The 26,595-nt window shown below is 37.6% G+C and overlaps 1 protein-coding gene across 9 annotated transcripts in view; it reads right to left on the bottom strand.

The window, feature by feature from the left end:
* Window positions 1-26,595, bottom strand: part of NUMB (NUMB endocytic adaptor protein) — a 155,752-nt gene that overhangs the window by 21,128 nt on the left and 108,029 nt on the right. For 6 of the 9 annotated variants that reach the window (XM_043921022.1, XM_043921024.1, XM_043921020.1 and 3 more), the window contains 2 exons: window positions 13,143-13,217; window positions 8,774-8,806 (listed from right to left, as the gene is read on the bottom strand). In XM_043921022.1, coding sequence (XP_043776957.1) covers window positions 8,774-8,806; window positions 13,143-13,217 — 108 coding nt within the window. The remainder of the gene's footprint in view (window positions 1-8,773; window positions 8,807-13,142; window positions 13,218-26,595) is intronic. The other 3 variants (XM_043921026.1, XM_043921025.1, XM_043921029.1) reach the window with 1 other exon arrangement.

Raw genomic sequence — 26,595 nt, 5'->3', positions numbered from 1 at the left:
GCACTTTCTTAAGTGAGAAGGGCCTTTAAAGGCTTTCAGGAAAAAATAAGGATGATAGCATGTCATGAACCAAACAACAAAACTGAGATTTTTTAGGGCAATTGAGCTCTTCTGTATACCGAATCACTTTTTGATGGGAAAAAGGAAACTTGAACAGAAATTATTCTAATATTAAGTTCATATTTCAAACATATAATAGAAAAAGAAATTCCACAGAGACCTAAAATTCAACCTGTCTGAAACCAAATTCATTATACCTCTTCTCACAGTGAAAGACCCCCCACCACCATGGTCGTCTTTACCATAAACTTAGGTCTTACCTTCTGTCTCCTTTCGTATACCCCTAGGGTGAATGAATGAAGGAATGATTTGGAGCAGGTTCTCTTCACCCCAGGGGCTCTGTTAATGATGCTCCTTCTATGCCTTTCTCCTCTTAGTTTAACTGGAACTCACAGTCTTAAGTCTCAGCCTTAAGTATCATCTCCTCTCAGAAGCTTTAAACACAATCTCTTGCATTCATTCTCCCTCTCTGCTCCAGTAGAACTTGTTACTGTTCCACAATTTGCTGACTGTGTTTAACCTGTCTGGTTTTACTACAGGGAGAACTTGCAAGCAGTGCACTTGTCATTCACTAGCTCAGACATTTAGAAGCAGCCATTATGGACCACATACTATTCTAGGCATTAAAGATTCAGCAGTGAACAAAACAGGTCTGTCCACAGGAAGTTTATGTTTTAGTGAAGAAGAAATAAAAAACCAAATTAGTAAAATGCATGAGTTTGAGTAAGCTCCGGGAGTTGGTGATGGACAGGGAAGGCTGGTGTGCTGCAGTCCATGGGGTCGCAAAGAGTCGGACACGACTGAGAGACTGAACTGAACTGATGCTACGACAGATGGTGGTAACTTCTATCAGAGGAAAATAAAACTAGGAAGGGGAACCGTGAGTGTTTATATATGGAAGAAAGTGGTATTTGAAATTTAAAATAAAGTTCTCTCAGTGACTGCCTCAATGAAAATGGGGCTTTTAAGCAAAGAATGGGAAGAGATGAGGAAGTGAGCCACACACCTATCTGGATGATGAGTGTTCCAGACTAGAGGTTACAGAGCAAGTGCAAAGGTCCTGAAGTGGAAGCAGACCTGGTATGCTCAAGGGAGAGCAGGGAGGCTAGTGTGGCTGAAACAGAGGAAGCAAGAGCAGGAGAAGACAGGAAAAGGGACAGAGGGAATTCATGCACAACGGCCCACTAGGCCCAAAAGACTTTGGTTTTTACTCTGGGTAGGTCAGGAAGCTACTGGAGGATCAAGCGCCGTAGGGAAACAACCAGATCTGTCTTAAAAAGATCACTCAGACTGACATCTTGAGAACAGATGACAGGGGGATAATGATGAAAGCAGATTGAGTAGAACATTAAAGCAATGATTCAGGTGAGCAGAGCAGCTGGCATGGACCAGGGTAGTGGTGGAGGTAGTCAGACAGGAACTGTTGACAGGATGATATAAGGTAAAAGAAAGAGAGAAGTCAAGATCAGATCCAGGATTTGTGGCTAAAGCACAGGGACTGGGATGGGAAAGACTAGGGAAGAGTAGTCTCGGGGAGAGTTTTGGAATTTGGTTTGTGACACATTATGTGAAATGCCTTAAGGTGAAATGTTTGATGCTAATGATACTGACACTTGTTCATACAGCAAGCTATTCTGTACACTTTGCTTGTATTTACTAATTTAATCTTCAGAACAATCACATGAAGTTGGAATTAGTATTATCCCTTTTTTTTTTTTTTTTTTGGTAACAGATGGGGAAGCTGAGGTACAAAATGGTTAAAAACATCTCCCAAGGTCACAAAACTAATAAGCAGCTGAGCCAGAATTAAATACAAGCAATCCAGATCCCAAGTCTGTCCTTGACTCCTATGCTATACTGTTTCTAAGATGGAAACGCCACTCTGGAATTTATGGGAGATGTCTGAGATAGAAACTTCAAAATCATCAGCATAGAGATGGTATTTAAATCCATGACACTGGATGAGACCATCAAGGCACAAGCGTAGGTAGAGAAGAGTCCACAGACTGAGAAGTAGGCAGCAATGTAAGGGAAAAGCAGGAGAGCAGGACCCCTTAAGGCCAAATGAATAGTGTTTCAAGGAGTGGGAGGGATGGGCGATGTCAAATGCTGTTGATAGGTTGAGTAAATAGAACCACTGGAATAATACAGATGACTTGACAAGTGGTGAGGTAAAAGTCTGATAAAGAGTGTTCAACAGAGGAAAGGAGAGCAGAAACTGGAGGTACCAAGAAGAAACCTCCGTTTAAAAAGGTTTGTTTTCATGCTAATGGACAATCCACTAGACAAAGAAAAACTGATTATGGAGGATGGGGGATAGCAATACTGAAGTAAGTAAGAGCTGGAATAAGAATCTTGTGGAGGAGCTGGCCTCAGCTAGGAACACAGACAGCTTATCCCTTGAATGGGAGGGAAAACAGAGTATATATGCACGGATGCATGTAGGTGAGAAGATGTGCTATTGTGTTTGAGAGTTCTCTTCCAGCTGATTCTATTTGCTCAGTGAAGTAGGAAGCAAGGTCATCAACTGAGAGAACAGAGTAAGAAATTCTGGAGATTTAAGGAAAAGGAAGGCATAGCCAAATAGTCATCTGAAAGTGAGAATAAACTGAACTAAATAAATGGAGACCATCCTGCTCATCGTTGATCGGACAGCCTAGTACAGTTCCTAGTATGTTTTAGACCCAACTGCGACCGGAGGCTTGAGAACCACTGACTCTTTATGAATACAAATTAAACAACTTCAAAGGTTAATGAGTTTTGTTTTTTTTAGTCTAGAAAAGATCAGTGACCAGGGCATTTGACGTATTAGTTGATCATGTTACAGGAAATACTGAAACCAAGATCAATGGAAATATTCTAATGACTCCTGGGATTGTCTTTTTTATTTTTCCTTCTTTAGAAATTTGTTATATTACACTTCAAAAACAAACCCTAAAAGGTGCATCTAATAAGATATGAGAGAAGGTAAATTTTATAGAAGAAAGGGCATGGGAATTTAAAAAGCAGAAAGGAAGGGAAAGGAAAGAGGCCTCACTTGTAGAGGAAAGGACCCAGAGTGGTCTAAGTACAATCTGCCATGAAGGAGAAAACATAGGAAATCTAAATAGAATGTAGATGTGAGCACACTGACTTAAAGTGGTCGTAAAATGTTTTACTCTTGAGAATTAGTTGCAACCAATATAACCATGCGCTACTTTTCAACTATGTATTCTCTAAAACATAACTATTTCAAATGATGCCATTTAACAACTGTAACAGCATAAAAACTTGAAAAAAATATATCTGGCAGTACATTAACAGTATCTGTTATAACAGATATTACAATATTTTTGGTGATTTTTATACAGTCAGAAGTGGTTAACCCCTCCCCCAAATTAAATAATAGCCCAGGGAGGAGTTCACAAACTCAAATCCTCACAGGGTTAAAAGCAGGTAACAAAATGAGTGAAGCAGATGGTGAGGATGGCAGGGAGCTGCAGTGCTGTGGCAACAGGCAACCAAAGGGCGTAACGGCTACTCGGCTCAGGCCACCGTTACCGCATACAGAGCGAGCTGTTCTGCCAGATCTGCCATTCCTAAAATAGATATAATAGCTTCAATCTGAAAGCTTTCAATGTTTGAAATACTGGCAACGAATTTAAATTTATGAACTGTGTGCAGGCCATACAACATATGTTTGTGGGAAGCATTCAGGCCCTTGAGCAGTCTAGTGTCCCCTGCATCTGACACCTCTCCATTCACTGTAATGAAAGTGTCTTGAGCAAAGCAGAGGCCAGCAAAGGGCAGGAGAAGGCATGCAGCACTACGTTTCAGAAAACCTTGGTTTCGGGGTAGGCACTGCCACTTACTACCAGCTGGGTGACCTCTTTGAGCTTGTTTATTCATTTGTAAAATGTAGTTTCATCAACTATCATGTCTAATTCACTGAACTGTTTTGAGTAGCAAGTTAGAAAGTAGGTCAAAACACATCACTAAGTATAAAGTTCATATAAATACAAGTAAATGGCTGTGAGATACTAGAAAACATACACTGGTATCTGCCCCTGGTTCCTGGCACGGAGCTCCTGAAATCCTTGAAATTCCCCAAGCAATAAGAACACAAAGAGCATCTCTTGTCCTGATATTTTGTTCTCTGACCCCATCCCTGACACAAGGCTCATAAATTCCTAAGTGATAAGACTACTAGGAGTATCTTTTGTCCAATGATACAATCCTGGGTGGGCTCCTGGATAAGAACTTTTCACCAGAACCACCAAGGCATGATGAGAAGCTTAGGATTTTCAGTCTTATTCCTCCATCCTCTAAAAAAGGAAGAGGAAATGGAATTGGAATTAATAGTCTATTATGTCTACACGAGGAAGCCCCCACAAAATCCTAATAGTACAGGGTTCCGAGAGCTTCCAGGTTGGCAAACACATCCACATGGAGAAGGCAACATACTCCGATTTCACAGGGACAGAAGCTCTTGCCCTTGGGGCACTCCCAGACTTCGCCCTATGTATGTCTTCATTTGGCTCTTCAACGGTATCCTTTATCACGTCCTTTAATAAACCGGTAAATGTAACTGTTTCCTTGAGTTCTGTGAGCTGTTCTAGCAAATTAATGAAACCTGAGGAGGAGGTCATGGGAACCTGCAATTCGTAGTCAAATTTGTAGTCAAAGACAGAAGTTATTATGAGTAACCTGGGGACCGACTACCTGCAATTGGCATCTAAAGTAGGTGGGACCAGTCTTATGAGATTGAATCCTTAAATCTGTGGGGTCTGACACTATCTCCAAGTAGACAGGGTTAGAACTGAGTTAAACTGTAGTGTCTCAGCTGGTGTCACCGAAAATTGCTTGTATAGAGAAAAGAAAAATCTCTATACATTCGGTGACTAAAAGTAAAGTGTTTTGTGTCAGCAGTAAAGATACACACAGGACAAAGACTAACAGGAGGCAGATTAAACAGTTTTTCTAATACAATGGCTTTAAAAAGAGACCTAACAGGGTGGCCTAAAAACATTTTATATCTTTATGTTCAGCCAGTTCCTCATAAAATGGTAATACAGATTTACTTAGCTCATGAGTTTCCTCAAATACATTAAAATTTAAGATCCTTTTCAAATGTTAAGGGCCATGTAATTTCTTGCTAATATTAATAAAACATTTGCCGAGTACAGCCAAATACACTAAGAGCTGTGTATAGTACTTTCTAAAAAGTTGAGAATATTCTTGGCTTTCCTAAAATAATGAGCAATTTAATGTAGCTAAGTTTAGAAAAAGATATTTCAGTCTTAGGTTTTTTTCTCCCCCTTCTAAGATGTATGTAATCTTACATTGGGTTAATAACACAGATCTGTAAGACACCCAGGTTTATCCGTTCCTCATTAATAAAGCTTTTGAAAGTACTGCTTCCATTAGACGGAGGAACAGGGAGGTCAGGCCCCCGACGGGAACAGGACAGAGTATTCAGGTCCAGGACAACTAAGGGAAAAGCAGCAGCAGTTCTCCTGGTCATCAGGAGAAGTAATAATTCACTAGGGCTAATAATTCTTTCACCCATCTACTGTTATGCAAATATGTTTGGTGGAAACTCTTGATAACTGTTGGACCATTAAAACACATGTAACATGAAGGCTAAGAAATTTATGAGGAGCTGCACTAGATAAACACTCCCTAACATACTGTTCTATGAGATTCTTCATTTTTAGCTTTCATCAAAACACAAATGACTGAGCAAACTCAACAAACCAAATCTCTTTCACCAGATGACTTCTTGTAGATTAGTGTTGAAAGTGAGTTAAATGATGGCAACTTGAAAAGTACAAAAGGCTCCAAATTCAAGACAAGTTTTCATTTACAAGTAAATTTCTGGAAAGATTATGGGTGATGCTTTCTCCCACTTTGGTTTCCAAACTCTTTGAATGAATTAACTGTAATTAAAAGAAAATTGTACGTAAGAATAAACTGCCTGGCCATAAAAAGAATTCTCCCCACAATAACGTAAGATTTCTATATTGTATCTCTATGAGATGGAGAGGATCACTAAACTTATCCTAGTAATTATTTCATGACATATAAAGTCGAATCATCATGCTGTACACCTTAAACATACATTGCTGTATGTCAATTCTATCTCAATAAAACTGAAGAATAAAAAGAATTCTAAGGGTCAGTTTGACAGAAAACAACCAATTTCTGTAAAGCAGTTATCCTTCAATTAAAAAATAAGTAAATTTTTTAAAAAAGAAAAAAAAAGAATTCTAAGGGTCATATTTGTTCACATTATGGGACAGATTAGTATCTTTTAAGAACATCTCACTAGTATGATTTAAACATCTCTAGATAAATAAAATGTTATTTGAACCATTGGAAAAGATTCTTTAAAGCCTTAATAATAAAGTAAATTGACCAGACACAAAAATCCAAAATTAATTTGCTACCTTTAAAGAAGAAAGGTAGAAAGTTTTAAGAAGCTCTTTATTTACTAACATCTTTTTAAGGTTAAATCTTTTAAACTTTGCTTGTAAATAATCTGGAAATAGAGTGATTGTATAGCAAAGTGATTTAACAATGTAGACTCTGAAATCAGATTATCTGAGTTCAAATCCTGGACTCTACCACTTATTGTATCTGTGAATTCAGGCAGGTCACTTAACCCTCTGTAAACTTCAGTTTTCTCACTGTAAGACAGGAGAAAATAATAATTTCAGGCTTACTGCAAGGATTAAGTGAGATAATTCATAGTTTTCTTTCTCATACCATATAAATTTGCGATGTAGCAAAATACAGTGAAAATAGCTAAGAAGCATGGTGTGACCCAGTTCAGTGACATTAGATGCACAATGACCTCATTATACACAGCAATGAATATTGTCACCTGGGAACTGATTCTCACGTGATAGCTATTTTTGTTCTTTAACATGATGCTATAACCTTTTAAAAAAACACACTTTAACATATTTTTTTATAAACCATATTGATATTTTCTACATCCTAGCATTCATAGATAAGACTGCTTTACCAAAGTAGGTATATTAAAAACTGATCACTTAGAAAATACTTAAAATTATATTTTAATTGGGTTCATGTAAAATTGCTTTGAGAAATTATATTTGGAAAAGAAAAAATGCTCCACCAAAAAATTCACTTAACAATCAGGATGCCTATTTATAAGTATGCAAATGTCTACAGGATTAATTCTTTCTAGATATAGATCCCACAGTCAATGGTCCTGTTAATGTGACTCACATTCTATGGACCTGTTAATTTGATTCAGGCTCAAAATACCTACTAAAAGTTTTACTGTGACATGTGTGGATACATTACATGACTTTTTATTTCAGACTGATAGCAGTTACTGAATAAACCATTCAATCTAAAATCCTTCCAACTTGTTTACTTTAGTATAATGGTAGCTTAAACCAGAAGTGAAGTGAAAGTGTTAGTTGCTCAGTTGTGTCCAACTTTTGGTGACCTCATGGAGTATGCCAGGCTCCTCTGTCCATGTAATTCTCCAGGCAAGAATACTGGAGTGAGTAGCCATTCCCTTCTCCAGGGGATCTGCCTGACCAAAGGATCGAACCCAGGTCTCCGTATTGGAGGCAGATTCTTTACCATCTGAGCCGCCAGGGAAGCCCAACTTAAACCATGCCGGGGTGGGGGGAAAAAAAGAGTTACAACTAAAATACTTAACTGAGAAGGAAATGGAAACTAATAATTTTAAAAAACTAGTCTTCTTAGGGACTTCCCTGGCAGGCCAGCAGTTAAGACTCCGAGCTTCCACTGTAAGGGGCACAGGTTTGATCCCTGGTCAGGGAACTAGGATGCGGCATGCCATGTGGTGTGTCCAAAAAGAAAAAAAAAATTCTTTAAAGTAACAAAACCACCCAGTGAAAAATTAACTGTGATGGGATTTTTATATTTTATATTCACATAAACACATAAACTTTTAGTAATGTACACTGAGTTATAAAAATGACAGTAGTTTTTTCTTATACTGTCTCAGTCTGAATTATTTTGTGGCACTTAACTCAAAACTAAACAATAAGCTTAGACACAAAAATGTTAGAAATCTATTTTTGTATTGTCATCCTATATATTATAAGGAAATATGAACACTGAACAATCATTCTTTAAAAAGTATCTACATAAAGAACATTACACATATGATATACATTTGATAGATTACTAATTAAGATAGTTTTTCTTAAATTACCATCCCAGGTTAAAAACCACAGGATCCCCAAAGATAAGTTCACATACTTTACTTATTTCACCTGAAATTTAACTTAAATTGAAAAAAAGTAATAGCAATGAATGTAAAATTGGGGATACATTTAATTTTCACTTGAATTTAGTTCATTTCTTCCTACTTCTCTGTCAATATTGAGCACTAAGTAAAGCCTACTTGTTCAAAAATATTCTAATATGAACAATTTTGCTAAATCAAATTAAATTTATTTTAACACCTAGTTTTGAGAAAGCAATTCTTTTTTAACCTACTTGATTTATTTATTGGACTTTCCTAGGAATTATGAGATTTAGTATCAACAAACACAGGTAATATAGACAGCAGCTTCCAGATTCATTAATTTCCATATTCCGTCAAGTCAATTCCTGTATTATAAAGAAACCAAAGCTGTACTTCTTTTTAAAAAATACATCAATGCTATACTAGGGGTGTAACTCCTTATAAAGCAAGGCACGAATGTGGCATCAAACTTACTTTTCCAAAGAAGCCTTTGAAGAACTTCCTTTCCTGGAGGAACAGGGGGACAAGTCGAGCGCTATTATTGTATGGGCTAAATGTCCCAGGGTTTCACAGCAATAAGCACACACAGAGGGTAGGTGAAGGGCAAAGTAGGAGAAGGGGAGGGAGTGAGAGTTTTAAAGAGTTATCCATACCAGGAGTGACAGGGAAAAAGGAAGGGTGCATGAAAATGCAGGGAAACATACTGTACGGCCTAAGAATCCACAGAAAGAGAAGAAATCAGAACCTGTATTCATGCAGAGCAACTAGTTACTTTAGCATTCTCTTTTGACTTATAAAACAGATTATTCAAATTTGGCAGCAGAGAAAAAGATTATGATATACTGATTTGGTGAGATCTGCATTTAAATTTTCATAATAGTAAGTGGTAAATATATTGGTAGATATACATTTTTCAATTTAAAATCAGTGGTTGAATATGTGGAAGTCACCAATTAAAAAACCACACTCAAATGATCACACAGTAACATTAAAAAATGCTACACTTAAATTATAAGTGTGCAGACTTGTCAGACTTTTTCTTGCTGAGTTAAAGAATTCTTACTAATGTATTAGGACTGATTTATATGTATGTATGTGCTGATCAATTCCATAGCAATCATGGGGAATTAATAGATATCTTCGATTTCAAACAGAATAAATCATCTATAAAGAACACAAGACCAATGCTTTCACTGGATTTGAGAAAACTAATATATTTGAGAACCAAACCACATCTGTGAGCCACAGCTGAAATCTGAGGAATATGGTCATATTTTCTTTTAAAATTCTGTTTTAGAATAAAGAAATTCCCATTGACAGTTATAAGTATGTATAGGTAAAAAAGAGACAAGTATTTGTGATCCCAGCACAAATTTTTAAGCATATACAAATTTTGAAAACTGGCCACCATGTAAAGTCTGAAGAATTTATGCAAAGTAGATGAGTTCTAACTCACCCACACTAGCTTAACTTTAACATTTCTTCATTTTGGCTGAACTATATTTTAAGCCTTTGCTTTTTATAAACTGTTATTAACAGTGAAAAAATGCTTAGAAAAAGACAACTGTACAGAAATTTGACTCTCTGAGATAATTTATCTAAGAGGACGGTATGGTTAGATAGCATCACCAACTCAATGGACATGAATCTGCGCAAACTCGGGCGATGGTGGAAGACAGAGGTGCCTGGCAAGCTGCAGTCTACAGGGTCACAAAGAGTCGGACGTGACTGAACAACAACAGATAATTTATAAATTCATTCAATATTCTCAAAAATAAATAGCTTTTTCTCTAGGTTTTGAAAAATCACAAACAGCATCAAATATTTCCACAAAATGTTTTCAATTTAAGCTAGAAATATAATAAGGAAAATGGGTAGTTACACAGTAAGACTAAGCTTATTTCTGCTGCCAAGTTTGGTGACTCTAGTTTTGTTAGACTTTTAGGTAACCACCAGCTTTTAAAAGATGCAGGCCATGTTAAAAGATTCACCATTCTTTAGGGACAGGACGGTATCAGAAGAAGATTCATTAATATTTAATTTAGCTCCCAGAAAAGCTCCTGTTAAACATGGAGTTTGCCTTCTTTTTATAAAAGACCTCAGATGTTAATGAAAAAAGATGACGTGCAAAATGCATCAAGAGACAGTTATTAGATTAGAGAATAAAACTAATTTAAAAAACAATTATGATTCTTTTACCTGCTAAAATAAGAACATATATTAAAACAAATATATCAAATAGTGAATAAAAAACCAACATATTAGAAACCGGTAGTGTAATGAAACTAGTCTAAAACCAAGACAGAGTGGGAAAGACATTTACAGAGACAATGGGAAGAAAAGACATTTTAAAAGGTCATCTTGCACCAGTATCAAGCAAGATAACCAAAGGCCCAAAACACTTTTTACAAAATTAGTACTTCTTACTCTGCAACTATGTCATAAAGGCACTGAAAATGGGCAACAGTTGATTCTGTCATTTATCTTATACAATCTACACCCCGAAGTGGCTAAGTAAATTATGCCACAAAGTAAATGAATTGAAAATACTGTACCTAACTTTATGAATATAATGTAAAAAAAAAAATTAAACATATTTATGCTCTGAGAAGTATATGTTGTTTAATTACAATATCTTTTCATATGAGAATATTAGGCATGTTGATAACTTCTAATTGAAGTTAAAGTAATCCTAAATTTTAAGGAATCACTTGGAAGGAAATAAAATAACTGTATTTGAAAATTATCTTGCTTCTTCAATCTCCCACAAATTTAAAAAGCACTAGAACATTATATTTTTAGTTCAACAATCATTTGAGTGATAGGTTTAAGATTGTTTGTTTTCCTATTTAACTGGTACATCTGAGCTACGTAATTCTTTAAATTTTAAAACTTTTTGGCATTCAAACTTGTTCCAGACATGTTATTTCTTCTTCAGTCCGTAGGTTTGTACATTTTTATGTTTGCTTCATTTGAAACTCTAAGAAGAGTATCTATCATCTATGAAAATAAACACATCTTCAGACACAGCTTTTGGCACAACATAAGCATCTAGCACAGTAGATTACAGATGTTTGTTAGATGAATGTTTGGTAAAAGGAGGAAAAAAGGCATCTAGAAATTTCTGTGTAGTAAAAATATGAAAAGATAAAAATCATGTATTTTTGTAGACTAACATGGTATGATCTGAGGATGAACAACATCTGAAGAATTCCAACTTTCTGCAACTGTTTCCATACAGCATTAGAAAGGGTATTAGTAGAAGGGGAAGTTTCATTGAGTATTAACAAATGGGAAACTGACACAGAGAGCTTAGCCCGGTGCTCTGTGACAACCTAGAAGGTTCAAGAAGGAGGGGATATATGTATATTTATGGCTGATTCACGTTCCTATACAGCAGAAACCAACACAACTTTGTAAAGCAATCATCCTTCAATTAAAAAGTTTTAAAAGTGTTCCTAATCTTATTCTCTTAGTGAACTTAGAATTATTTTGTTAAATAAGGGATTGAATTTAAGTTTCTTGGAAAACTGTATTATCTGAGGCTGCATTTAATTGGGGAACATATTTAGGTGGACATGGCAAGTCTATAAAACTATGAAGTTCCTTTAAGATTAATGATGATTAAATGAAGAGCACAGATAAAACTAAGACGGCATTCAAACATTTAAGAATTTAAATAACCAAAATCTGAGGTAAAGGATATGTGTGTGTATCTGTATATTGTTCTGGGTTGTCCTTTTTTAAGTTTTTTGCATACCATAATCAGTTATTTTTCTCCTCCTTTCCTTTCTATAATCGATTTAGACATTTGTTGGAAAACACAATCCACTTCAACGAGTTGGTTGCTTCCTTGATTTTATATCTTTTATATTGAGGAATTACATATAAGAGGTCATATAAAATATACCAAGAAGCAGAAAAGTTTTGATTAAGCAAATTGAGGGGTAAAAAAAAAAGCACTCATTCATTAGTAGCCAAACTTGTGGCAGCCTAGCATACCAGCAAACCCAAAGCAACAAGTATTTAATGCTGTCTGGGGCAAGGGCATGCAGAAATAATGCTTAAAGCTTTCATAGCGAAGGCGGGAAAGGCCACACATTGGAGAAAAGGAAGGCTGTGAAAAGGGCTGTCAGAATCTAAGAAACATTCTTCAAACCTATCCAAACTATGAAGTTAACACCTTAACCTGAATCTTTATGAACTCTGAACTCCTTTTATTAAACACATAGGCATGGGCCTGGGATGTATTCTATGGCATAACAGGCAAAATAGACATTACTGATCCTTGAAAAGGACTCTCCACTTCAAGTATGCTGAAGTTTGTGCAAAAGGCAGGGAAATACTTAATGTTAGAGGAGTACAGGGAAGGAAACTGGGGAGTAGCAGTAATGATAGTAAGTCTCCCCAAAATAAACCTCACTAGCCATTAACAGATATCTCTATTTTATACTTTTCCTGGAAAGCTGTTTCCTACAGATTTAAAATTACTTATTTATAACCCAGTTATCACAGTTAGGTTAAGTAACTAACTGAAATAGTTTTACCCTGGTTTTAGAATATCTATAAGAGTTCATCTATAAGAGTTCATACCACTAGTTTAACATGGGTTCTGAATTAAAACTATCTTAGATAATGTCTGGCCTACACTGAAGAAGCTCGTCATTAAAACTTACGTCTTTGGATGGACAACGTGAAATGCTCTTTATTAATGAGCACACATCTTTTGCCTTAAAAGAACACTGATCTTACTGGATAGTGGGTCAATGAAATTTACTGAGCAAAATCTTTTGAGAGAGTGTTATAGCATATAGAGCAACACTGGCAACCATCAAATACATACAGCTTTCAATCTTTTTACAGCATCTTCACAGATGTGCATTCCTCTTGATTCATCAACTTCTACGTGCCCAAGGTACTGTAGAAAGAAGAGGAGAGTTAGGGATACTGCTGTGCTTACTGAGTGGCTACTATATGGCAGACATTATGTGGTAGAAAACTGAATACTAAAATTCCACTCAAGAAACTCATAGCGTTACAGAACAGTTAAGATAATGTGACTTTACTTATCCGTGGTGTCCTCATATGAATGAGATTTAGAATAAAGGTCTCAAAGAGTTGTTAAAGGGAAGTAGGTGAAAAAGAATATGATAAGGAAAGGTAAATGTCAAGCTAACATTCAGGTAAATGCTACCTGAATCTACTGAATCTGAGGCATAAAAGCTTGTGCTAGGCACTGTATCTCTAGACATAAAAAATAATCCTAAAACAAAGCATATGTGTGTGTATATACTGAAAATGTACAAAGAAAAATAACAGCTATTCAAGGCCTGAAGAGATCACATACTCTTTTCTATGGGAAGCACATAAGAAGAGGGCTGAAAACTAAAATTTTAAAGACAGTACATCTGAGCTTTAAAATATGTACAGAACTTGAAGAAGCCGTATGGAAAAGGCTGGAAAACTATTTTAGGCAGGGAGAATTTAACAAAAGCTATAGGTGTGGACTAGAATAACAATACATCAGCAAGTATTCCTTATCTGGCAAGAATATGAGGTATATGCAGCTATGAAACTTGAATACTGAAATGAGTCTGTACTGAAGCCCAGAGACAATGGAGAGCTAAAAAGCTTTTTTTTTTTTTTTGCAAGGTAGTAATATTATTCAAACTGTATCTTAGTATGGGAATAGTCTTGGGTTAGAAAGTACAAGGGATGATGGCAATATCGTAAGTGCTGTTTCAAAAGGAAATTTAGAGTCTGGTTCTGGTAAGATGGGAGTAGACATGCCTTACCCTGTCCTGGCTTCCCAGGTGGCACTAGTGGTAAAGAACCCACTGTCAATGAAGGAGACTTAAAGAGATGCAGGTTCGATCCCTGGGTTGGGAAGATGCCCTGGAGAAGGAAATGGAAGCCCACTCCAGTACTCTTGCCTGGAGAATCCCATGGAGAGAGGAGCCTGGTGGCCTACAGTCCATGGGGCCACACAGAGTTGGACACAAATGAAGTGACAGCATAGCACGGCATCCTGTCCACACTCTGAGTGAAATCACAGAACCAGAACAGAATGCATGGAGCACCTATCTGAGTTCTCTGTAAAGAGTGTGAGAAAAATCAGAGAATATCAGAATTCAAGGTATTTCTGAACTGGCAGGGAGTTTACCTCCCATGCCCCTCCTCCCTCCTTTGGCCCCTCCAGCTTGAACTTAACACAGCCAGATATCCAAAAGGGAGTGCTATGGCACAGTCAGAACTCTGAGAGAAGCACTCTATCCCTGGCTCAAGGAGCAGGTATGGGAATACCTTATCCTCAAATATAGGAATCCCCATCCCTTTTATTTATTTACTTATTTTTGTTCTTTCACACCCCAATCCCCAGGAAACCCTGTGGTGGTGTCAGTGGGAGCAGCAAGGGAAACCTGCAAGAGTCACGCACCTCTCACAGACTGTGATTCCAGAAAGGTGGAGTCAACACTCCCAATCCCCACTTCTGCTTTCTTATCCTCTCCCTGAATCTCCCACCATTTGGCCCTTGATGAAGGTGAAACAGTAGCAATTCATGGGCACAATAACTAGTGCCCTAGGAACACAGGCATAGAGAGTTTAAGTAACTTGCTCAAAACCATTCAGCCAGTGAATGTTCAAACCTAAGCAGCCTGATCCACAATAGTCTTACAATGCTCACATATTGAATTTTTCATTTTTACTCCTATCTTTCCAATACTGACTGAATGCACAAAACCTACATAGTTAAAATCAATTTAGGAAACTGCTGGACTTTAGGGAACGAAATACCTGAGGTATCAATCATAAGGGCAAAATAATTAAATGTCTAAAAAATTTTAACTGCTGTAATTTTAAATAAATATAAAACAGCAAGATTCACTTTTAAGTGAATCAAATAATATATTCAGTTATATATATTTTATATATTCATCTTCAGATTCTTTTTTATTATAGGTTATTACAAGATATTGAATATAGCTCCCTGTGCTATAAGTAGGTCCTTATTGGTTATCTATTTTATATACAGTAGTGTGCATCTGTTAGTCCCAAACTCCTGACTTATCCCTTCCCTCCCCTTCCCCATTTAGTAACTGTAAGTACATTTTTTATGTCTGTGAGTTTGTTTCTGTTTTGCAAGTTCATTTGTATCATCTTTTTTAGATTCCACATATAAGAGACATAATATATTTGTCTTTCCCTGTCTGACTTCTTCACTTAGTATGATAATCTCTAGGTTCACTCATGTTGCTGCAAATGACATTACTTCATTCTTTCTTATGGCTGAGTAATATTCGTGTGTGTGTGTACCACATCTCCTTTATCTACTCATCTGTTGATGGATACTTAGGTTGCTTCTATGTCTTGACTAATATAAACAGAGCTGTTATGAACACTTGTGCATGTATCTTTCGTGTGTATGTGTGTGCATCTTTATATTTTGGCCGCACCACGCAGCTTGTGGGATCTTCGTTCCTCAACCAGGGATGGAACTAAGTGGAAGCGTGCAGTCTTAACCACTGGACTGCCAGGGAAGTACCTGCATATATCTTTTGGAGTTATAATTTTCCTCAGATATATGCCCAGGAGTGTGATCGCTGGATCATATGGTAATTCTATTTTTTAGTTTTTTTTTTTAAAGGAAACTCCATACTGTTTTCCATTGTGGCTGTACCAATTTATATTCCAACCAACCAATAGTGTAGGAGGGTTCCCTTTTCTCCAAACCCTTGTCAGCATTTATTATTTGTAGGCTTTTTGATAATGGCCCTTCTGACTGTTGTGAGGTGATACCTCTTTGTAATTCTGATTTGCATTTCTCTAATAATCAGCAAAGTTGAGCATCTTTTACTGTGCCTGTTGGCCATCTCTATGTCTTCTCTGAAGTAATGTCTATTTAGGTCTTCTATTCACCCTTTGAATGGGTTGTTGTTTTTTGATATTACGCTGTATGAAATGCTTATATATTTTGGAAATTAAGCCCCTGGTCATGTCGTTTGCAAGTATCTTCTGCCAGTCCACAGGTTGTCTTTTGTCTATGACTTCTTTAGCTGTGCAAAAGTTTCTAAGTTTGAGTAAGTCCCATTTGTTTACTTTTGTTTTTATTTCTTTTGCATTGGGAGACTGATTTAAGAGAATATCGCTAGGATTTACGTCAGAGAATGTTTTGCCTATGTTCTCTTCTAGGAGTTTTATGGTGTCATGTCTAATATTTAAGTCTTTAGGACATTTTGAGTTTGAGTTATTTTTGTGTGTGGTGTGAGGGAGTTTTAACTTCACTGATTTATATGTGGCTGTCCAGCTTTCCTAACACCACTTCCTGAAGAGACTGTCTTTTCTCCAATGTATATTCTTGCCTCCTTTGTCAAAGATTAACTGATAGGTGTATGTGTTTATTTCTGGGTTCTCTACTCTGTTCCACTGATCCATATGTCTGATTTTACGCCAATACCACGTTGTTTTAACTGGTTTTTCCAGTGGTCATGTATGGATGTCAGAGTTGGACTGTGAAGAAAGCTGAGCACAGAAGAATTGATGCTTTTGAACTGTGGTGTTGGAGAAGACTCTTGAGAGTCCCTTGGACTGCAAGGAGATCCAACCAGTCCATCCTAAAGGAGATCAGTCCTGGGTGTTCACTGGAAGGACTGATGCTGAGGCTGAAACTCCAATACTTTGGTCACTTCATGCGAAGAGTTGACTCACTGGAAAAGACCCTGATGCTGGGAGGGATTGGGGGCAGGAGGAGAAGGGGAAGACAGAGGATGAGATGGCTGGATGGTATCACCAAGACTCGATGGACATGAGTTTGAGTAAACTCCGGGAGTTGGTGATGGACAGGGAGGCCTGACGTGCTGCGATTCATGGGGTCGCAAAGAGTCGGACACGACTTAGCGACTGAACTGAACTGAACTGAAACAACTTCTACTACTGTAGTTTTGTAGTACTGTCTGAAGTTGGGAGGCAGGTCGTGGTTAATGCCTCCAGCTTTGTTCTTTTTCCTCAGGATTGCCTTGGCAATTCTGGGTCTTCTGTGGTTCCACATAAGTTTTAGGAGTATGTGTTCCACTTCTGTGAAAAATGTCATAGGTAATTTGATAGGAATTGCATCAAAATTTGTAGATTGCTTTGGGTAGTATGACCATTTTAACAATATTAATTCTTCCAACCCAAGAGCATGGGATATAATTTCATTTCTTGGAACTGTCTTCAATTTCCTTTATCAATGTTTTACAGTTCTCATCATGTAAGTCTTTCAGCTCTTTGGTCAGGTTTACTCCCAGGTATTTTATCTTTTTTTTTTTTGATGTAATTTTAAGCAGGATTTTTTTTTTAAGCTTGTTCTTTCTGCTATTTCATTGTTAGTGTAAACAAATGGAACAGATTTCTGTATGTTAGTATTGCATCCTGCACCTTGCTGAACTCATTTATCAGTTCTAGAAGTTCCTGTGTGGAGTTTTTAGGGTTTTCTATATAAAGCATCATGTTATCTGCATATGATGAATATTAATCTCTTCCCTTCCCTTCCAATTTGGAGAAATGAATAGAGATTTCAAAATGTTTCTGAAAGATTTTATTCTATCACCTTGATCAACTCAACTGGTCACATACAGGTATTTATGATGGGGGGTGGCGGGAGAGGGGTAAAGGAGGGAAGACTTGATGAAAAGACTTGGTAAAAAGAAGAAAATAAAAGTATCTCACATGGACTGACTCAGTCACATAATCTATTTTAGAAATGTGGAAATGGAAATCAGCCTTGTGTCTATGAAAAAACATGACAATTGAAAAAAAATTATTAAAAAGGTCTCTTTTCCTCTCTGAGACACTATCTCACTGAAGAACTGCAGCTGATTTATGCTTTAATGGCTAAAATATTTGACACTGCGACTTCTTTTGTCTGTATGCCTTTTCTAAACTCCCTCTGAGTCAGGGACTTTTATTCACAAAAATGTAGCTTAGAAAAACTAGTATGCAGAATTTCATTCTTGGCTGAATTACATCATTTTTCATTTTCTTGAAAAAAAAAATTTTTAAAGTAGATTATCCCTCTGCTTTCATATTGTTATCCATGAGAAGAATTGCAGAGCTCTGATGTAAGAGACTACACAGTCAGCAGTTCTCAACATTAACAAAAAGTGACAGTCATTAATTTATAAGAAGCTATAAGGCACATTATCACATGCACAGAGCCTGTGTTATACAGCAAATACAGGACGCAGATGCGCACAACATACATCAAACCTGGTTTAGGGGCTTTAATCAAAAAGAAGTAGCTAAATTAAAATGGACTACTTTTAACGTATAAATTTGGAGCACAATTACATTTGAACAATTGATCTAAGCTAAGTATATATGGGAACTCCCCAGCGGTCCAGTGATTAGGACTCCGTGCTTTCACTGCTGAGAGCTGGGGGGTTCAATCCCCAGTCACAGAACTAAGACCCCACAAGTCACTCAGCACAGCCAAAAAAAAAAAAAACAACTAAGCATATGGGTTAAATCTAATCACTTAAATTTAAAGCTTAAAATAAAGAGATTAAAAAAAACTTCCCCTTCCAAATGAGACACTAGATGTCAAAAAAGTTAAGTGCTTTAGACAAGGCCATATAACTAGCAAATTAACAGGTGATAGGTCTCATAGTACTGAAAAGTACTGAACTACATGCATAATCAGGGTACCCTGCTACTTACCTGATTTCACTTCTACTTGTGCCATCTGCTCTAAACACACTGGACTCCTTGCTGTGTCTCCAGCATACCAGGTTTTCTCCTGCCCCAGAGCCTCTGTACTTGCTGCCCTGCTGTCTACAATCTGGTTCCTTAGACACCTGAGAATTTGCTTTCTTTTTTTGGGCCTTTGGTAAAAAAAAATCACTTTTCATGAGGGCTTCCCTGACGATCCTATTTTAAATCTCACCCTCCACTGCACTTCCTTAACACCTCATTCCCTTTTTATATGTTAGGTACTGTGTATATATTTATTTGTTCGTTGTTAATATACACTAGAAGGTATACACTGTGCAAAGATGTTGTCTGTTTTGTTCCCTTGTGTTCACGGCGCCCAGATATCTGCAACACAGCAAGCACTCAGTGAGTATCTTTTGACTATGTCAGTGGGTTTACTGGACTCACAGAGAAGGAAATGTAACACATTACTTAGTGCCATCTTAAATAATAATAAGTCATAATAATGAAAACTTTTACAATAAACTTAAGACAGACAATCAATGGTGTAGGACAGAATGCAAATGTTACGAGCTATATAAGGTTAAAAAGAAAAGCATAGCTGACGTAAGTTTGAAGGTAGGAGAACATGTCACAATTTATGTTAAAAAACTTATCTGAAATATCTCATTGCTCCAATGCAAAGACACATTTTTTTCACATTTCTAGTGTTTCAGAAAGAAGAGCAAATTATGACGTACTAGCCACTGCCAGGATCCTAGCAAGCTTGTATGTGAATATAATGTATCTGTTCAACCAACTGCCACTTCAGTTGATTTATTTCATTGGTATCATACATGATTGAACATTAAATTTTACAGTGTGAAGCAGCTTTGAAATGGAACATTGAGTACGCAGAAGACTGTCACACTCAAGCAGTAAAATTGTAAGCAACAGAAAATAGCTCATCTCCTGGGATAGATAGAATTTTTACAGCTAAGAGAGGTTGGTATGACCAATGTGTAAGTCCTCAGGCACCAAACATCTATCAAAAACTTGACTCCTTTTCAAGAGAAGATATTTAACTTGCAGTGTTTTTAAAAAAATCAATTAAGGAAAACACCCAAGAAATAAGACATGCAGATTAAAAACTTCAACATTCAGTAGTTATCTAACCAACAACAAGAGCAGCAGCAAGTATTTATTGTGTACTCACTATGTGCTTGGAGAAGGCAATGGCAAGCCACTCCAGTACTCTTGCCTGGAAAATCCCATGGATGGAGGAGACTGGTAAGCTGCAGTCCATGGGGTCACGAAGAGTCAGACACAACTGAGCAACTTCACTTTCACGCACTGGAGAAGGAAGTGGCAACCCACTCCAGTGTTCTTGCCTAGAGAATCCCCGGGATGGGGGAGCCTGGTGGGCTGCCGTCTATGAGGTCGTACAGAGTCGGACACGACTGAAGCGACTTAGCAGCAGCAGCAGCACTATGTGCTACTGGTGTGTTTTTCACATAATCTATCTACTCATTTAATTTTCACGTGTGCTAAGTCGCTTCAGCCCTGTCTGACTCTTTGTGACCCCATGGACTGTAGCCTACCAGGCTCCTTGGTCCATGGGATTCTCCAGGCAAGAATACTGGAGTGGATTGCTGTGCCCTCCTTCAGGGGATCTTCCCGACCCAGGGATCGAACCCACATCTCTTACGTCTCCTGCATTGGCAGGCGGGTTCTTTACCACCAGCACTACCTGGGAAGCCCTAACTTAATTTTCATAACCTAGACTAATTCCAGTTCTCATTTTATAGATGAAAAAACTGAGGCACAGAGAGGTTAAGTAATTTCTTTTTAAATTTTTTATTGACAGATAGTTGATTTAAACTGTTTCAGGTGCAGTACAAAGTGATTCAATTTACACACGCGCGCACACACACACACACACACACACACATGGGGGCTTCCTGGCCTCCCAGCTTTCCAGGTGGCACTAGTGGTAAAGAAACTGCCTGCCAATGCAGGTTAGATGTAAGAGATGCTGGTTTGATCCCTGGGTCAGCAAGATCCCCTGGAAGAGGGCATGGCAACCACTCCAGTATTCTTGCCTGGAGAAGCCCATAGAGCCTGGCAGGTTGCAGTCCAGAGTCGGACACAAGTGAAGTGACTTTGCGTGTGTGCATGCACGCACACACACACACCCCCATATATTCTTTTTCAGATTCTTCTCCCTCATAGGTTATTACAAAATACTTAGTACAGTTCTCTGGGCTGTACAGCAGGTCCTCGTTGGTTATCTTTCTTATATTAATATACAGTAGTGTATATATGTTAATCCCAAACTCCTTGTCTACCCTGTGCCCACTTCCCCTGGTAACTTTAAATGTTACCTGTATCTGTGCTTCTACTTCTAGTTTGCACTGATACATAAGTTCATTAAAAAAAGTTTTTTTAAAGATTCCATATATAAGCAATATAATATGTTATTTGTCTTTTTCTTTCTGGCTTACTTCTGGCCTAGTGTGATAATTTCCAGGTCCATCCATGTTGCTGCCAATGGCATTATTTCATTCTTTATTTATTTATGGCTGTGCTGGGTCTTCTTTGCTATGCATGTGCCTTCTCCAGGCGCAGTGAGCGGGGGCAAGGGCTTCTCATCACAGTGGCTTCTCTTGCTGTCGAACACAGGCTCTATGCTCACAGGCTTCAGATGTTACAGCACCTAGGCTTCAGAAGTTGTGGCACACAGGCTGAGCTGCTCCGAGACATTTGGGCTCTTCCTGGGATCAGGGATCGAACCTGTGCCTCCTACAATGGCAGGCGGATTCTTATCCATTGTGTCAATAGGTAACTTCTCTTTCTTTCTTTCTTTTTAATTTGGCTGCACCAGGTCTTACTTGCAGCACATGAACTCTTATTTGTGGCACGTGGGATCTAGCTCCTTGACAAGGGATCAAACCTAGGCTCGTTGCATTGGGAACGTGGAGTCTTAGCCACTGGGCCAACCAAGAAGTCCCTATTTCATTCTTTTTTATGGCTAATATTCCACTGTATATACATACCACATCTTCTTTATCCGTTCATCACAGGGTAAGTAATTTTTAAGAGAGATCACACAGTTAATAATAACTGGCATAGATCAAACACAAATTCAGGTAGTTTGGCTTTAAAATGTACACTTTTACAAAAGGCTAGATACCTCTCCAGAATTTTATTACAGAGCCACTGAAGCACAGGAAGCAGGAAAGTGACACAACTATATTTACAATTTAGAAAGATCACTACTATGTACTAAGACAATAGTTTGGAAGGGAAAGAAGATCAAAAGTAAAAAAAAAAAAAAAGGTCAAGAGCTCTTATAATGGTCTGAGGGAGAAAACAAAGATGAGGACTTGATTAAAGCAGTGGCAGTAGGAAAAAATAACACAAAATGAGAGGATAGTGAAGATCATATACGATATACTGACTGTGGCTGACATTGTTAGTTGCCTACATGACAGCCATCCTTTCAACTGGTTTCCCTGCAAGAAGAGCTTGCCTCCTTGGTACAGGCTGGAAATACCAAATAATTGTTTTCTTGACTTTCAACTATAGATTTGACTTGATTTCATCTTAGCCAATGGAAAGTAATGGGAAGTCTCCATGTATCTGTCTGTAAAGAGCCTTTCCATTCTGATACAAAATCCATTTGTTCCCTCAGTCGTTACTGTTTGAAAATAATTATTTTCAAGCGAGGACATAAATTATTCTTTAATTTGGTTGCTGGGTTCTGTTTATTAATAGTATCTTTATTTTATTAGCAGATAGAATTGTAAGACAAGCTTTGAAACCTACTTTAATCACTACTCTAATATTATTACACTTTCACAGGCAGTAGTATATTTAAAAATACATGGGAGAGATCAAACCAGCTGGAGCTTCATTTGACTAATGTCTAGTAACTGCATTTCTATTTCGAGTAATTGCATAGTCTGTATTGCCTGGTCTCTAGAGTAGCTATGCCAGTCTTCAAAATCTAATTCTATAATCTCTCTCTCCCTCTTCTACAGATGCCTTCACTTCTTACTTCAGAAAATATATCTTTAGAATAGAATCTCATCAATCTCAGGCCACCAACACCATAAATTTAAGTGCACTTGCCCTCTTTTCCACCTTTGCTACTGTTAAAACAGAAGCAGCATCCTTCCTCTACTCTAGAACTAATCCACTCTTCTCCATGCTTCTTTGTAGAGACCTTTATGTTCATTTCTCTACCATTTTAAAAACAAAATTCAACACAAAATCAAGCCACTGGTGATTTACACACTTTAAATGAGTAAACTTCACTTTATGCAAATTATACCTAATAAATCTGTTTTAAAAAATCAAAACAAAATACACACAGTTTTTCAACCTCACACTCCTTTTGTTACTCTGCCTTTCTAGTCTCCTTTGAAGACAAATTTCCTTAAAAACAAAATTTAACTGCCTTACTGAGGTATAACTGACATACAACAAAATACACAATCTGCTGAGTTTTTTAATCATATATATAACTGAGAAACCATCATCACAATCAGCCATTACCATCAAAAGTTCTCTTCTACCTCTTGCAATACTTCCCCCTTGAACCCTTCTCCCATCACATAACCTTGTCTGACAAACTTCTGGGATTAGTAATCTCTAGATTTGTTATCTCCTTATTTTGCATCTGTCCACTCAACATAGATTCCATCCCCATGACTCCACTCTAAATCACCAACACTTTCAAATATTTAATCTAATGAAGTTTCATTTCATACTTGATTTCTTTACAGCATTTGACCACTTTTTTCTTCCTTGAAAATCGTGATGTCTGAGACTACATTATCCTGGTTTCTCGTCTCTCACTCTGGCTCCTCATTCCTATTTTCCTTTGAAGACATTCATTTGAACTGCCTGTCCTTTCTATATTTGTCCCAGGCCCCCTTCTCTTCTCACTTAGGCAATCTCACTGACACATGATTCTAATGATGATTTCTATATAGCTATATATATATATATATATATATATATATAATTTCAGGATTCCATATTTGCAAACTCACCTACTCACTAAAATTTGTAACCTCAAAATCAAAGCTCATGGTGCTTTTGGTCAGCAGGGATCTGCATGTACATCTCTCATATGTACCTCAAAAGGAACTCACCTCTACCCCCAAATATGTTCTCCCTCAGTGAACATGGCCACCACCCTACTAGCTGCCTACATGGGAAACTTTTCATACCAATCCTAGTTTAATTCACGGTTTCTAAGGCAAGCCCAGATATCATTTGCCCAGTTATATCTGACTGAGAAAATGCATCTATTTCTAGGTTATAGGGGAAAAAATTTTAGGTTTTGATTCTCCCATTCTACCCTGGGTCACCTGCTAAGTGCGTGGGATAGGGTGGGATGGGATGGGTTGGAAGGAAGGCAGGTAAGGGAGGCACACACAGCAGAGAAGATGAATATCTTGAAAGGATTTCAAAAAGCCATTTGAAAAAGACCAAACAAGAACACTCTAAACAAGCTGCCCTACCTGAGTGAGAGATTGTGTGTGCATGCTAAGTTGCTTCAGTTGCGTAAGACTCTGTGACCTTAAGGACCGTAACCTGCCAGGCTCCTCTGTCCATGGGATTTCCCAGGCAAGAACACTGGAGAGGGTTGCCACTTCCTCCTCCAGCGGGTCTTCCCGACCCAGGGATTGTCTCCTGCACTGGCAGGCGAGTTATTTACCACTAGCACCACTTGGGAAGTCCTTCTAAGACATAAATTTTATATCTTCTGTGCTTACCTCTAAAATACATTCCAACCAGCAATTTCTTACGATAAATAAGAACTACATGGAAAGATACTGACCTTATTTACCTTACATAAAATACTTTAAAGCTATGTATTCTGTAGCCAATTAAAAGTGCTTCAATTAACTTTACTGTAATTATTTTAACCTCTCAGAATCCTATGAAAGAGGTTTAAAATATATATATATGCTAATTATAAATATGATATACATGTTCATGATAAAAAAAATGCCACTAATTCCAAAGGACATATATTCAAAAGTGAACAAATCACCAATTCTTTACTACCAGAGTTCTGAATTACCTGTATCGTCATCTTACAGATATTTCTTACATATATGTCAGCATATACATATTTTCTTTTCTTAAAACTAATTAATTAATCATTTTTGGCTGCACTGGGTTTTAGTTGCAGCACATGGGTTCTCTAGTTGTGGCAAGTGGGCTTAGTTACCTCACGGCACGTGGGATCCTCGTTACTCAACCAGGAATCCAACCCACGTCCCCTGCATTGGAAGGTGGATTCTTAACCACTGGACCACCAGGGAAGTTTTAATTTTTTTTCTATTTAACTATAAATAGAATCATTCCATATAAACTGTTCTGTAACTTGCCTTTATCACTTAATGACAGCCTAAAATATTCTGCATAAGCACATGCACAGAACATTCTTTCAGTATTTCCTGTATCAATGATCACCACCTCTATCAGTTTGGGACAAGATACTAGGTATCCTCTTTAATACTACCCCTTTTCATTTCCTAGATGCAATCTGTCTCCAATTCCTGCTGACTTTATCTCAATTATCTTTCAATTTACTTTTCTTTTCATCTCAGCAGTCACCACCCTAGTCCAGCCCACCATTATCTACCCTCTGGATTAGTCATCTTTCACCAGACTCTTTGTAAACACTATGTTGTTCAATGGCTCAATTGTGTCTGACTCTTTGCGACCCCATGGACTGCAGAACGCCAGGCTTCCTTGTCCTTCATCATTTCCAAGAGTTTGCTTAAACTCATGTACATTCATGAATTGGTGATACATCCAACCATCTCATTCTCTGTCGTCCCCTTCCCCTCCTGTCTTCAGTCATTCCCAGCATCAGGGTCTTTTCCAATGAGTTGGCTCTTCGCATCAGGTGGCCAAAGTATTGGAGCTTCAGCTTCAGCATCAGTCCTTCCAATAAATATTCAGGATTGATTTCCTTTAGCAACACAGTTCAAAAGCATCAATTCTTTGGCACTCAGCCTTCTTTATGGTCCAACTCTCATATCCATATGCTGCTAGAAAACCACAGTCTCCAGACTACTGGAAAAAACCACAGTTTCCAGACTACCAGAAAAACCACAGCTTTGACTATACAGACCTTTTGTCGGCAAAGTGATGTCTCTGGTTTTTAATACACTGTCTAGGTCTGTCATAGCTTTTCTTTCAAGGAACTAGCATCTTTTAATTTTTTAAAAATTCCATTACTCTAGAAGTCCCAAATCCTTAACATGGCCTACACATCTTTGCCCTACTTTTTTCCAGGATCATCTAAACTTCCAACACCATAGCTTTCCTTTAGTTTCTTGATATCATTCTTTCCTCCCACCACCAATGCCTATGTACATATACTTTCCATCAGTCTGAAATGCTCTGCCTATCTTCGCACCTAATTCATTCCTACTAAACCTTTAGATATCAGGTCAAATTTTACTTTCTCAAGGAAGCCTTCCCTAATCCTATAATCTGGGTCATGTTGTTCTGTTATGTGCTATTAGAGAACCAGATTCCCTTTTTAAAAAGCACTTATCTCAAACAAATGTGACCTAGTTAAACTAAAAAAACTT

This window comes from Cervus elaphus, chromosome 12, assembly GCF_910594005.1.
Source record: "Cervus elaphus chromosome 12, mCerEla1.1, whole genome shotgun sequence".
In the NCBI taxonomy this organism is placed as follows: domain Eukaryota; kingdom Metazoa; phylum Chordata; class Mammalia; order Artiodactyla; family Cervidae; genus Cervus; species Cervus elaphus.
Note: the sequence above shows the minus strand (reverse complement) of the source record. Positions and strands in the feature narration are given on the sequence as shown.